We start from the raw sequence: 12,043 nt of genomic DNA, 5'->3' as shown, positions 1-12,043 counted from the left end.
GGATTTTTACATGCAGTCGCTAGAAGCAGAACTCTAAGAAAATGCTGTTTCCTTTCTCCTCTTATTTCTGGGAAAACAGGAAACTGCAGATAGCTGCTATAGGAACAATTCTGATCATTAACAGCAGGATCCTGAAACTGCTCTGCACAAATGGAAAAGGCAGGGCCACCTGGCTCTGGCACAAGGCAGATGACCACATTCACTACAGCTGTGCCACAACAGCACATGGCACCAGCTGATGAACTCCTCTGGGTGGTTCAGCATGCGACAAACCACCAGCAGACTGGGACACGTCCCTTCTGCCAGTTACCTGCAGTAATGTGCAGTGTGAGTGAATCTACATGGATTCCTCCTCTGCATGGGCCATGTCTGAGCTCTGAAATAAATACACATTATAAGAAAGTAAGGAAACTGTTATCCCAGAGCTCTGCCTGAGCCCATTCTACTCACTTCACCCAGGTTGCTTCATTCATACGATAGCCTACAGTAATTCAGGTGCTGTCTGCTGGCTGTATCCCCAGGAAAGCTGTTCTGGTCACATAGTGAGAGAATGTGAGAGCTACGGGCAACAGTTAACCCGCTTGCTTTAGTTTTCATCTCAAAGACAGACCCTAAGGAATGCCTTGATATAATTTCTGAGTTCCTACATGCCTGTTTCCCAAGTTCCTGTTTTTTATTTGTGCAAGAAGTGAGCACCATTTCTGTAAAAAAGGTGCCATCATCACCTTTTTCATGCAGCCCTTAAAGTAGCTGCATGTTTCTTCTTGACTCAGAGCATAGTCAGATCACACTTTGTGAAAATAAAACCAAACCAAAACATTAAATATTGAAATAAGATTAAAGCATTGCTGGAAATATATCTTCCTTGTACTATTTTAAAACTGTATCATTAAATAGCTTTTCTTCTTTTCCCCCCAGACAATCAGAACTACAAACTTTGCCCTTTTGTCCACTGGTGACACACTTGGCTTCTCTGTATCAAGAAACTTTTGGAATTTTTTGAGTAACTGTACTTCTGTTATCCCTGTGCTTGTTCAGATAGTGTAACAGAAGGGCTGGGCTTTTATCTTTTCCTTCCCCCCCCCTTTTTTTTTTTATTAGAAAACATCCAACAAAATGCTGCTTAATATCTGATGTTAACTTTATCTCATCAAATTTCATAAGGCATATATAATCCAACACATATTGTATACATTAACATTTCAGGGGTAGAATACTTCAAATGTTGTTACATCCAAAAATAAAATCAGGACTTGCTGAGATAAGAAAAGATCTCATCATTAGAAACAGGTTAATTAACACACTAGAGAAGACAACATTTATAATCAAATTTGCTAGTCAGTGAGTCACATCATCCTACGAAATGTGAAATGCCCATTCCCCTAGACTAACAGACATATGCCACCCACTCTCTTCACTGCAGCTACAGTCCATTGTTTTTCCCAAATGCAAAGCTGTAACAGAAAAAGGGAAAACTATCACTGCTTTGACCTGACAACAGAGGAAAAAGTCAATGTTTTGGCTGAAAAAAGCCCAGGAAGCCTCCCACAGCTTTCTAAGGGTTTGCCTTAAACATAGAAAAAAAACCCCACCTAGAATAAACAAATTATTTGTGGAACTTTTTGGAAAGTGAAAGCAGCCTTCATTACTTTTTAAATGACGATCCCTGTTTACCTCAATGGTTTCACAAAACATTCATTGCAATTGTTAGACACTGCTAGGACCCAGTATATTAACTATGCAGTATTTTGAAACTATAGTACCCAGGCCTATAACTTTATTAAAAGCATAAAAATTAGACAAAAAGCCACCGAGTATCTATGACAGTTCTTTTCTGAATGGCAAAGTTAAAACGTCCTTGACAAATCGTAGTTCCACAGTGCACAAACTCTCTTATCCAAGAAGCACTAAATGTTTCTTCATATCTTCCACATGAAACAACATTTACAAAATAGATACCAAATTAATTCTGCTCACTTGCAACTATTTTAGTTACCTACAAGCAATACAATTTAGATCTAGTCCGGGGAGAAGGAAGGAAACAGTGGTGGTTGAATAAAGGACAAAAGTGTTAACTTTGTAAAGTTATTTACACATTTCTAAAAAAAAAGTTTCTTCTTTTCTCCTTCTTTATTGTTACTTATGTCACTTAAAAAAAGCAGATGATGTCCTCCAATGAGTCAAACTCACTTCAGTTCATCTTTATCTGCACCGAGCTCAATCCCCACTACCCAACAGCTAAATACTTTTGCCTGCCCCTTTAAACATTTCCGAAAACAGAATTATCAAGTGACACAGAGATACAGCTTGTTAAATCACAGCTAAAAAACAGAGTTAGTGCAAGTTCCCTCACTCATAAGGTTTACCTGTTTTTTAGCTGCTCCGCATACTTTGGAAAACATACATACTACGGTGTTATGTGGCAAAAAGATGGAAGTAGGAATTCCCTGACAGGAGAGGCAAAGAAACCACTTCTTCACTATCAAATCACTCTTTTCCTCTTGCTATGGGGGACTGAACCAACTCAAATGTTCTTTAAACATGATTGATATGGCTTCCACTTGATGGAATACTTGCAGGTTCTTTCAAGCTTAGAAGTTCTCAATTAGTATAAAGGCTAGTTATCCAATCAGACTCTCCTTCCTGAGAAAAATGCTCAGCTGGGCACAGAACCAACCTAAAAGGCAAATACAAACCATCTGCACTGCAAAATGATTCAATCCGTGCATGTATATTAACTATGCAGGAAATATAAGTTAGTCTAAGCATCTATATTAAAAAAAAAAAGAAAAGAAAGAAGTAGGCATTTTTGTAAGGTCAAGACTGGTTATGATTTACCTCTAAGGAAATTAAAATCCAATTATTTTTAATTCATTTAGTTGTTGAGACTCCTGGCAGCATATCTCTGTAAGGCAAATTACACTGTATTAATCTGTCATAAAGGAATTTTTAGGTTCTCTTTAGTACAGTTTTATTATTACAAAACTAGAAGGGAATGTATTTTGCAGACTTTACACTAATTTTATTTTTACTATTGAGCTACACATTCCTGAAAGGACCCACTGAAATTGTAAACAACTAGGACTTATTTGAAATGGAGGAACCGTCAGCTACAATTCCTCTCGGTCAGATCCCTTGCTTCCACACTATAAAGCAATTTAAAACAAAACAAAAACAAAGCATACCTGAAAAAAGCAGAAAGTGACAAATGAAAGTACAACAGAAAAAACTAACTTTAATCTATGGCTACCACCTCACACAATACATTTAACAAAAAATATGCTCTTTTGTTTCTACCAATAAGCACACAGCTCACAAAATATTAAACATTTTCATCTGCCTAGTCACTCACAACCTCCAACAGGTGTACAATAAATGCTTTGTGTGCTTGTAGTACAGCAAAACAAAATACAACGTATACCCTCAGAATTCATTCTGCCTCTCACTATGGTGAGCTTAAAAAAACAAAGTGTTTTCTTCATGTCATTTCATCAATAATGCTACACATCGCTGCATCTTTGTCTAAAACCTGGTCTCTCTTGCCACCAGAACGCTCTCTCTGCTTTTCGCTCTGTCCAATACAGTTGCTGCCATCATCAGCATCCATTGCTTCTGTTTTCACTCTCAGTCCTCCCTCTGAATGAGGCAGATCATCAGGCAAGGAAGCCAGGCAGTTCTGAATCATCTCTACAACTCGCTCTAAGTGCTTCTGAAATCGCTCTGCTGTTTCCAAACGCTGACGTTTCTGCACCTCCATCATGACTCTCAGTGTCTCCCTAGCTTGGTGAGGGCGATACTCATTTATAAGATGATGGACATGAACAAAAAGCAGTTTCAAGTCTTCCAGTTTCTCCTCTCGCTTTATACTCCCTGGACTCCTTATCAAGATATCCAAGAGGTCCAAAAAGTTGACCAGGATAGACATATTAAGTTTTCTTAATTCCTTCTTGTGATCAAACTGCATAGGATGTAGCCGTTCAATACCCTGGCTCTCCAAGGGTCGAATAATCAGATCATCACATTGAAACTGATTACCAAACATCATATAACTGTCTTTCACAGGTGGAGGTGGCTTTGGAGCCAGGCCTTTCCGGATGTTTTCATCAGTATATTCTTTTATATATTGCATTGGAGGCGGAGGAAGGGCACTCACTTGCTGAGGTTCACCCATTTTTGCCAGACGAAAATACCTAGGGAATGTCCCAAGAAAGATACATTAAACAATCTGCATGACAACCTCATTGTATAAATAGAAACAAGGGCAATACAAGAGAGCTGGCTGTGAGAAGATGAGCCAGAAGAACGCCACCTCAACGTGTAGAATACAGGAAACTCACGAGTGAATCCACATTAGCTTTCCACTGAGCTATACTTTTAGCAGAATTAACTTCACTAGAAGCACATAAAGCATTCACATCTCGAACCACGCAAGACCAGCCTGTGAACAGAGCAGCCACAAGAAGGGAGGGAAGACGCCTTTCCTAGCTGAGGCCTGGCCCGCTAACACCACCCCCTGCGAGAGAAGAAACCGCGCAGCCCGGCGGCGGGCAAGCGCCGCCCTCAGGGGAGGACGCGGCCCCGCGCCCCGGCTCCACAGCCGCCGCCGCCGCCGCCCTGCCCCGGGCCAGGCCGGGCCAGGCTCTGGGAAGGCCCGAGCCGCGCCGCGGGGTTCTCCAGGCCACTGCTGAAGCGAGAAGAGCCGGGGTCACGCTACGGCGAGACCCCATCGACGACTGACCACGTACCGGCGAAGGGGACAGCCGCGCCGGGAGCCCGCGACCCGCGGGGAGCCGCCGATCCTCACCTCCCCGCCGAGCTCCCCTCAGCGCAACCGCCGGGCGCCCCGCTTCCGGCCAGCCCCCGGCTTCCCTTCCTCTCTATTGGCTCGCCGTCGGCGCGGCGGCACGCTCTGATTGGTCCTTCCGAACACCGGTCAGAAGCTGGCTCCACTCACCGCAGAGGGTTCCCTGGGGAGGCGGTGCCGAGCACCGCGGGGCGGGCCGGGCCGGGGCGGAGGGAGGAGGGCGGAGGGCGCGTAATGGCGGCGGCCGCAAGGTGCTGCCGCCCGGCCAGGGGCTGCCCTGTCCCCGGACGTGGCAGCAGGCAGCCCAGGCGGAACGGGGGGGCTGCATCCCCACCGCTGTTGTGGGTCTCCCCGGGGGTGCCGGGGGCCCCTCACCAGAAGCCGCTCCTGAGGCGGCGAGGCCAGAGGCCTGGCGGGGGGGAGGGAGCGAGCGGCCTGGCGTTGGCAGGGCTGGGGCCGGAGAGTTCGGCCCCGGGCTTGGAGACAGGCGTTTGGGTCGGAGCGTCCCTGCTGCTGGGCAGCAGGGACTGCTTCGAAGGAACATCCTCGGATCGGGGTCGGCCGGCACGATTCCTAGGCGTTAACCGCCGAATGACGCAGAGATGCGGGCTGTGGTGATCCTCTGGTGATCCTCTGGTGATCCTGTGGTATTCGTGGTTCCACGCATCAGAAATGCGGGCATTACCCCGGCCGTGAAATGAAGACGTTACCCTGGAACGCGTTTGCGTCGTTCCTTCAGCTGAATACACTAGACCTGACCACATAAAGACTGTAACAAACAGCCGGGCTGCGTTGTTTTTCTTTTCAGTTTTGTTTTATGAGGAGTTGAAGAAGAAATGGTGGGTTTGAGTTTTTCACCTTGTGGATCGAGGGGAGCTGGGCTTGCTGGCATCACCTCTCCAGGAATTTCTCCCTGAAATGGCCAACGGGAAAGGATTCTTCACACTTGGCCGTTGACGTCCCGTTTTCTCTCTTCCTCAGCAGATGGCAGCAGTGGCCTTTGCCTGACGGGACCCGTTGCGTGCACACTTGGTATCACTTACAGATTCACTTTTCAAGATTGATCATTTCACCAAAAAAAAAGTTTTGATTGAGTGATAGCCACTTTGAATCCTCTTAATTATTTCTAAAACAATGGAAAGGAACACCAGAATAGTTAGGTTTAATTGACTAGAAAACCTGAAAAAAATTTACTGCTCGCGTTTTACTGAACATCTGAATACATATTTAAATACTCCCAACCAAACAACACTCTACAACTGACAATAAGCGCAACCCTAACGGCAGAATAGGCTGATCTATTTTCATTTTTAAGGAAAGTGAGGAAACAACCCCCCTTCAAGTCATTTGTTCTCAGATTATGTAGCGAATGTCTGTCACACAGGAAGGAACTTCAGTGAACTTGCTGAAGAAGTCTCTCCCATTATGAAGTTTGATGCTGTTGTTCTCTGACAGTGCAGTACAGTATTTACACATCCCACATGATGTTGCTAATTATTACATTGTTTCTTAGTCTCATTCTCTCTTCATTACTTAGTCTGAGTTAAAGGTTTGTCCTTTTCTCTGTATTCATACAGATTGATGTCATCAGTACGATTATATTTTAGAATTTATCCATGTATATGTATGTATGGATATGGCCTACATTATGTTTTCAAACATTTCTTGCCATTTGGTAATGACTCACAACTTTGATTTAGGGAAAACTGACACTGAGTTGATCTGGGCATAATCTGTATTTGTCACTGGTCTCTAGACTGACAGATCTGATGCCATCAGATATATGAAGCAGTATCTTCACATTTTCTGCCCTTGATGCCATTACTTCTACGTAAAAAGTGAGACAAAGGTCCTTACAGAAAGGATTTTGTGTTGCCCCAAGATGTGAATTAATCTAGTGTTCTTTTCAGGAACGTATCCATACGGACCAAAATGTCACAAGTGTGAATAGCTTGCTCAGACCCACGAGCCTGGGTATAGAAAGCTCTTACTCTTTGTGCAGAAATACCCTAATGAGCAGCCACGGTGGGCAGCACAGTGCAGAAAAAATGTAACAGGATAAGGTGGTTTGCCCATGTTGTGTTCCGTTTTCAGCATTTCAGCACTGGACCTGGGCCAACAAACCCTTTGAAATGTAGGGTCTCTCCTAGTACACAATCTTAGTAAGAGCCACCTTTAAGAAAACTGGAAGGCACAAAAGGTAACTTGATTCTAATATAAATATTGTATGCTTTAATTATTTTGACAATCAAGACATAAAAAACCAAACAAGTTAAAGAATTAAGAAGTTTAAAAAGTTGCTACCAGTCACTACTTTCCTACCACGGCTATGGAACTTACGATCTCTACAGAGTGAAGGAGTGCTTTGGGTGCAGGCATTGAACTGGGACTCTGGTAGTCTCCTGAGCCACAGGCTTGCTCTTTGACATGAACCAGTCATTCAAACTCTCCATATTAAGCCACAATGTCCTTTGGGATCAGCAGGAAGATTTAAGAGACCTTTAATCTTCATTCATAAAATCAAAATACATTGCTTCTTTCATCAGCTGGTGATCTTGTCAGTTGAGAATCTAAACAGTTCAGAGCAGAAAATCGTGTACTATCAGCCAGGGGGGATCCAAGATGGCTTAGCTTTTCTTTTTTTCTTTTTTTTTTTTAACATGGTGCTTGTTTCTAAGTACTACTTCAATGCATACAAATAATCATTTTGAAGAAGCGAAAGTACTCCAGAATGGAGATGCAGATCTTAGCAAGGCACATAAATATGGAACTGAGAGCATGGTTTTCAAACACAGGCAAGGATGCAGTTCCATACTGCATGTATGCAGTTCCGTGCCACATTTCTGCTTTGGAAAGGGAGGTCTCATTCCTTCACCCTCCTCCCCTACTATTTCCTCCTGGTTCCACTCTCTTTTCTTCCTTCACTGCTCCTCCAGCCCCCAGCTTCTGGCTGTGGAGTCCGTTCTTCTCACTACTTTGTATCATCACCGTCAGGCATTGGATTGCAAAGCAAACTGATGCAACTACAAACCCCACAGAAAACATTATGGTAATTTTTCTGGATTAAGTTTCCAGCTCTTCTAGTGAGTTAAATCAACTCACTGTACTGTGTATCCTGTGAGCATCAGGATGAGCTTTTAAGAGAGGAGGGCACATAAGCAGAAGGAAGGGAGGAGGTCAGGGAAATAGTGAGGGGAATGGTTCTCCTTGTTTCTGTGGCAGCAAGCTCTTAGCTTGTCTGAAATCATCTTATTACATCATAACCTGAAAGATAGGCAAGGAATAAAAAGCACCACTTCCAGAGAGGCACGAGAAAACCCATGTAGTAGGAGGTACTAACACACCTTTGGTTTTATTGGACTTTCCAGACTTTGATTTCACATTCTTTCAACAGGAGCTGAGCTTGATTCTCTAGTGCCTCGGACTCAGTGAACTGTTCAGCAAGGATGTAAAATGCTGTGACTTCAAAAAGTAGAAGACAGTGGGGGACCAAGCACTTGTTTTTTTACCTGATCTCTGTGATGTTCTTGAGTCATTTTTCCAGTCTGTATGTAGTGGCCGAGACAGAGGGGATATAACGTCAACTAGTGAAAGAAGAAAAAAGGGTTTCAGTCTTTCTTGGTAGCATGGCTGATTCTCAGAAGACCCATGGATGACCCTTTCCAGCCTATGGGGAGTTGCTAACATTTCTCTTTACAGTGGTTCCAAATGAGAAATTAAGAATGATGCTGAGTGTCGTGCATAGCACTTTACAATTTGCTTTCGGCTGCATTTCAGCTCTTTTCTGAAATAAGAATGCTATCCAATACAAGCCTACCGCTGATAATACAGCACAATTCCTACAGCATCTCCAAATTGTGGGAATGAACCTGGACACCCCTTCAGCAGATGGTGAATCGGTACAATGATATTCTCCACATCAAAGACACGGCATCTTAATGTATTGCTTTATTTAAGTTTATGTTGTTTTTCTTCATAACTAATTTTAGGCAAATTGGCATGTTTCATTATCAGGCATTCCAGTTCTGTTAATTCAGCAGCAGTGTGTACAGTGTGTGCCATTGCAGTATGCTAAGTTATTTTAGCAGACTTTGAATCCAAGCATTGTACAAGCACAGTAAATACAAACCTCATGCATGGTCTTAGAACAGCGCTGCTCTCTTCTGTGCTAGAATATATTTCTTCCATTTTTGATTGCTATTGCACTCTAAGTAGAAATAAAAGTGTGGTGGGTTTTTTCCACATTGTCTGAAAAATAACCCCAAAATGAAACTCAGTTCCAGTCTCTTGTTGGGTTTAGGTTGAGTGTTACATCTTACAGCCTAGTTAAGCAATGAGCTCAGGAATTTCCTTTTTTGGTGATTGTTATAGGCTTTGTTGCAGGATATACCAGGGAGGAGGGGAAAAGAAAAGGAGACTGTTGGGGGTGAAGGGGACTTAAGCAAGCTTTATGTCTCCATCTGCTGCAGTTAATTCCCATCTCCCTGTCTCCTGCTGTGGCTTTGGGAATTAATGAATTTGCAGTGCAGTACTGTGCTGCCTGTTCTCTCCAACTTCCCAGACTAAAATATCAGCTGCAGCCTATTGGTGTGTCTGCTAATGCAGGGAAGTAGTTTAATGTTCCTGTCATGTAAAAACTGGGGCACACCAATCTTCAATGCACATGACAGTTGAGCTGTTTCTTGCTATTCCACCTATTACCAGATTCAAACAGATTCAAATCTCAGCACAGAGCCTGCATGGTTATTTAGCAATGAAACAAGTATCTCACTACTGATTAATAAAGTGACATGGCTCAAAATCCAGGCACATTTTGATAGAATCAGCCAGCACTCTTTCCTATGCTCATAGTCTTAATGTTGTTTCTGGAAGCAACCCCCTTACCTGATTTTTAAGCCAGATATTAATGGTGGGTCTTTACTTGGTCACACGCCTGTGGTGACTGCCTATTCTAACTCGTAAATGAACATGTGTCAAAAAATGCATCTGCGTGGCATGAAAAAGTAATCCCTACCCAGCCATCAGCAACCTGGGTAGCTACAAACATGTCATATTGCCAGAATAAACTGCAGGATTTGCAGCACTGCAGTTTTGCCAGCAGTGTAAGTCATGCCTTTGTCTTCAGAAGGAAATAGTAACAGACAGGAACCACGATAGGCAGGCACTAATAAAAGGAGCTGGAACAAATTCCCAGTTTGGATATGACCTGATGAGACTAGGTTTTCCTTTCTGCATTTTTGCCCTAGAGAACAGCTGAGCAAAGTATTATTTCTACCTTTGTCACAGAAGACCCTGTCCTAACCCTGTGCAAGTTCACCCATATAAAACATGTTCTCTATGTTACTGCCAACATCAGTAAGCCTGGGACTGATTCGCTTCAGGCATTCAAATCGTGGATAATTCACTACATCCTCCTAGCAGATGCTCAGAACAAGGCATCTACTTTCCCAGGGCTCCCGAACAGTTCACAGGAGAATCTTGCTCTGGTTCTACAAGAGCAACTCCCTTGGTCACTGGGAGCAGTGTGAGCAGATTCAAAGGTGCAGTTGTAAGACCTAGAGGAAAGCTGGATGCATCTGGCTCGTAAAGACCAGGCTAATTCTTCCCTTTTTCTGCAGCTTTTTGTCTTATTCTTTGGGTCTACTGGAGACATGTTTATTGGGGTGATAACGAACTGCCAAAGAAGCAAGACAGCTGAGTAACCTGAATAGAGTTTCTCACACTCTAAAAATGTGAAGTAGCAAAATGGGTTGAATTCTGGAAGCTTGGAACTTGAATGATAATCATCATATTGAGCAGCTGGTGAAAAGGAAGAGCTGGCACCCAGGCAGTAAACCTGGCCCAAATATTACACGATAGAAGTATACAGGTCGTTTTATGTGAAGAGTGAAGATATAGTGGCATCCTTCCGGTCTGTTTTTTTTTTTTTACAAAAAACTAAACCTATCTATATTTAACTTTATAAATTTCTCTGCCGCCTTCAGGACATAAGCATTGGTATCAGAGCAGGATGTGCGGGTGGGGAGATTTCCACAGTCTGCAGTAATAAAAGTGTGAACTGCATAATCTGGGTAAATCCCCTAAGAAAAAATCCAATCCCTGAAATAACATTTTTCAGAGCAGAAATAGATCAGTTTGCAGGAGGTAGCAAGGGAAGAACAAAAGTGATTGAAAGAAAAAATAGAAGGAGCCCACTAAGGCCAGAGTTGATAAGTCTGTCTGTAACCTCAACTTGCCCAGCACATAGGAGAATTTAGTGCACACAGCAGCTCAAACTTAAATCTGAAACATTTAAAATATTTCAGAGTTCCCTGCATACGGATGGAAAAGTGTCAAAGGAGATACATGGTAGCAGGTTTTATAAAGGCACCTCAGCAGAGAAGATGTAGGATACCTGAAAAATTCATCAGGCTTTGTCTCCTCATCTTAAAGGATAGACTTACAGTAGTTTTAAGATACTTAAGACAGTTATATTTAATTCCTTTCTATTAAGGATACAGAATTTCTGTACGATGCAATATATAGCGGTCCCAAAAGCCTTGAACAAAAGGAGTGTTCAATGTATCACTGTACCATCATACAAGGGCAGGTTCCAGAAATGAGATACCTGTGTTAGCGGGATATTCCAGCTCACCCAAGGAGCCCTTTCAGGAAGACTATGTAGTTTGTGTGTAGAGCTCTACAGACTTGTCCTCACATCTTCCAGCTCTGCAGCCAACTTGGCCCTGGACAATTGGTGTATTTCTACCTAACTGTATTTATATATATATATATATATCTCATGCTCTACTGTAGAAGGGTCCTGAAGCCCTTAAATGACTGAGGCTTTATTTAAAAGGATTATAACCTATTAGTCACCCAGGTGGATGATGACATATGATTTATGTCTGTAGTTTATGTCTTAAAAGCAGCAAAGAATTTTAATTAAAAAATGGACAAGAAATCATGATCTTTGAAATTAAATAAAATTCAAATACACATAAACAGGTTACTGTCTCATAAATGAATAATTAAATATAAATACAATTCTTAGACCATATGTTTTTGTATATACATGTCAACCTGGTTATATACTCGTTAGAGTTAGAGAGCATTCATATTCTGGTTTTGGCTTGCTACACTCAAATATTTGCGTGTTTGCTACACATGGAGTTTGGGATTAAAGAGAAAAAGGAACATGAACAGGTAGATCTGTGGCAAGAGTGGATACAAAAATATGTCAGTCCCTACCTTCCTCCC

General features: G+C 42.6%; 1 protein-coding gene across 2 annotated transcripts; it reads right to left on the bottom strand.

Annotated features, from left to right (window-relative positions):
• Nucleotides 1-1,175: 1,175 nt before the first annotated feature.
• On the bottom strand, nt 1,176-4,858 carry MED7 (mediator complex subunit 7). Of its 2 annotated transcripts, none has more exons than XM_049829670.1 (2): nt 4,805-4,858; nt 1,176-4,190 (listed from the first exon to the last, which is right to left on the bottom strand). In XM_049829670.1, the coding sequence occupies exon 2, from the start codon at nt 4,169-4,171 to the stop codon at nt 3,479-3,481; it is 693 nt and encodes a 230-aa protein (XP_049685627.1). In that variant the 5' UTR covers nt 4,172-4,190; nt 4,805-4,858; the 3' UTR covers nt 1,176-3,478. The 2 variants fall into 2 exon arrangements, with proteins under 2 accessions (XP_049685627.1, XP_049685625.1); XM_049829668.1 differs by having other exon boundaries at nt 1,177-4,190; nt 4,746-4,850.
• Nucleotides 4,859-12,043: the final 7,185 nt, after the last annotated feature.

The sequence above is a fragment of the Accipiter gentilis genome, chromosome 26 (genome assembly GCF_929443795.1).
Source record: "Accipiter gentilis chromosome 26, bAccGen1.1, whole genome shotgun sequence".
Taxonomy (NCBI): domain Eukaryota; kingdom Metazoa; phylum Chordata; class Aves; order Accipitriformes; family Accipitridae; genus Astur; species Astur gentilis.
Note: the sequence above shows the minus strand (reverse complement) of the source record. Positions and strands in the feature narration are given on the sequence as shown.

Excerpts from the sequence above, each read along its gene's own strand:
- MED7 (XM_049829670.1), bottom strand. The coding sequence starts at position 4,171 with ATGGGTGAACCTCAGCAAGTGAGTGCCCTTCCTCCGCCTCCAATGCAA.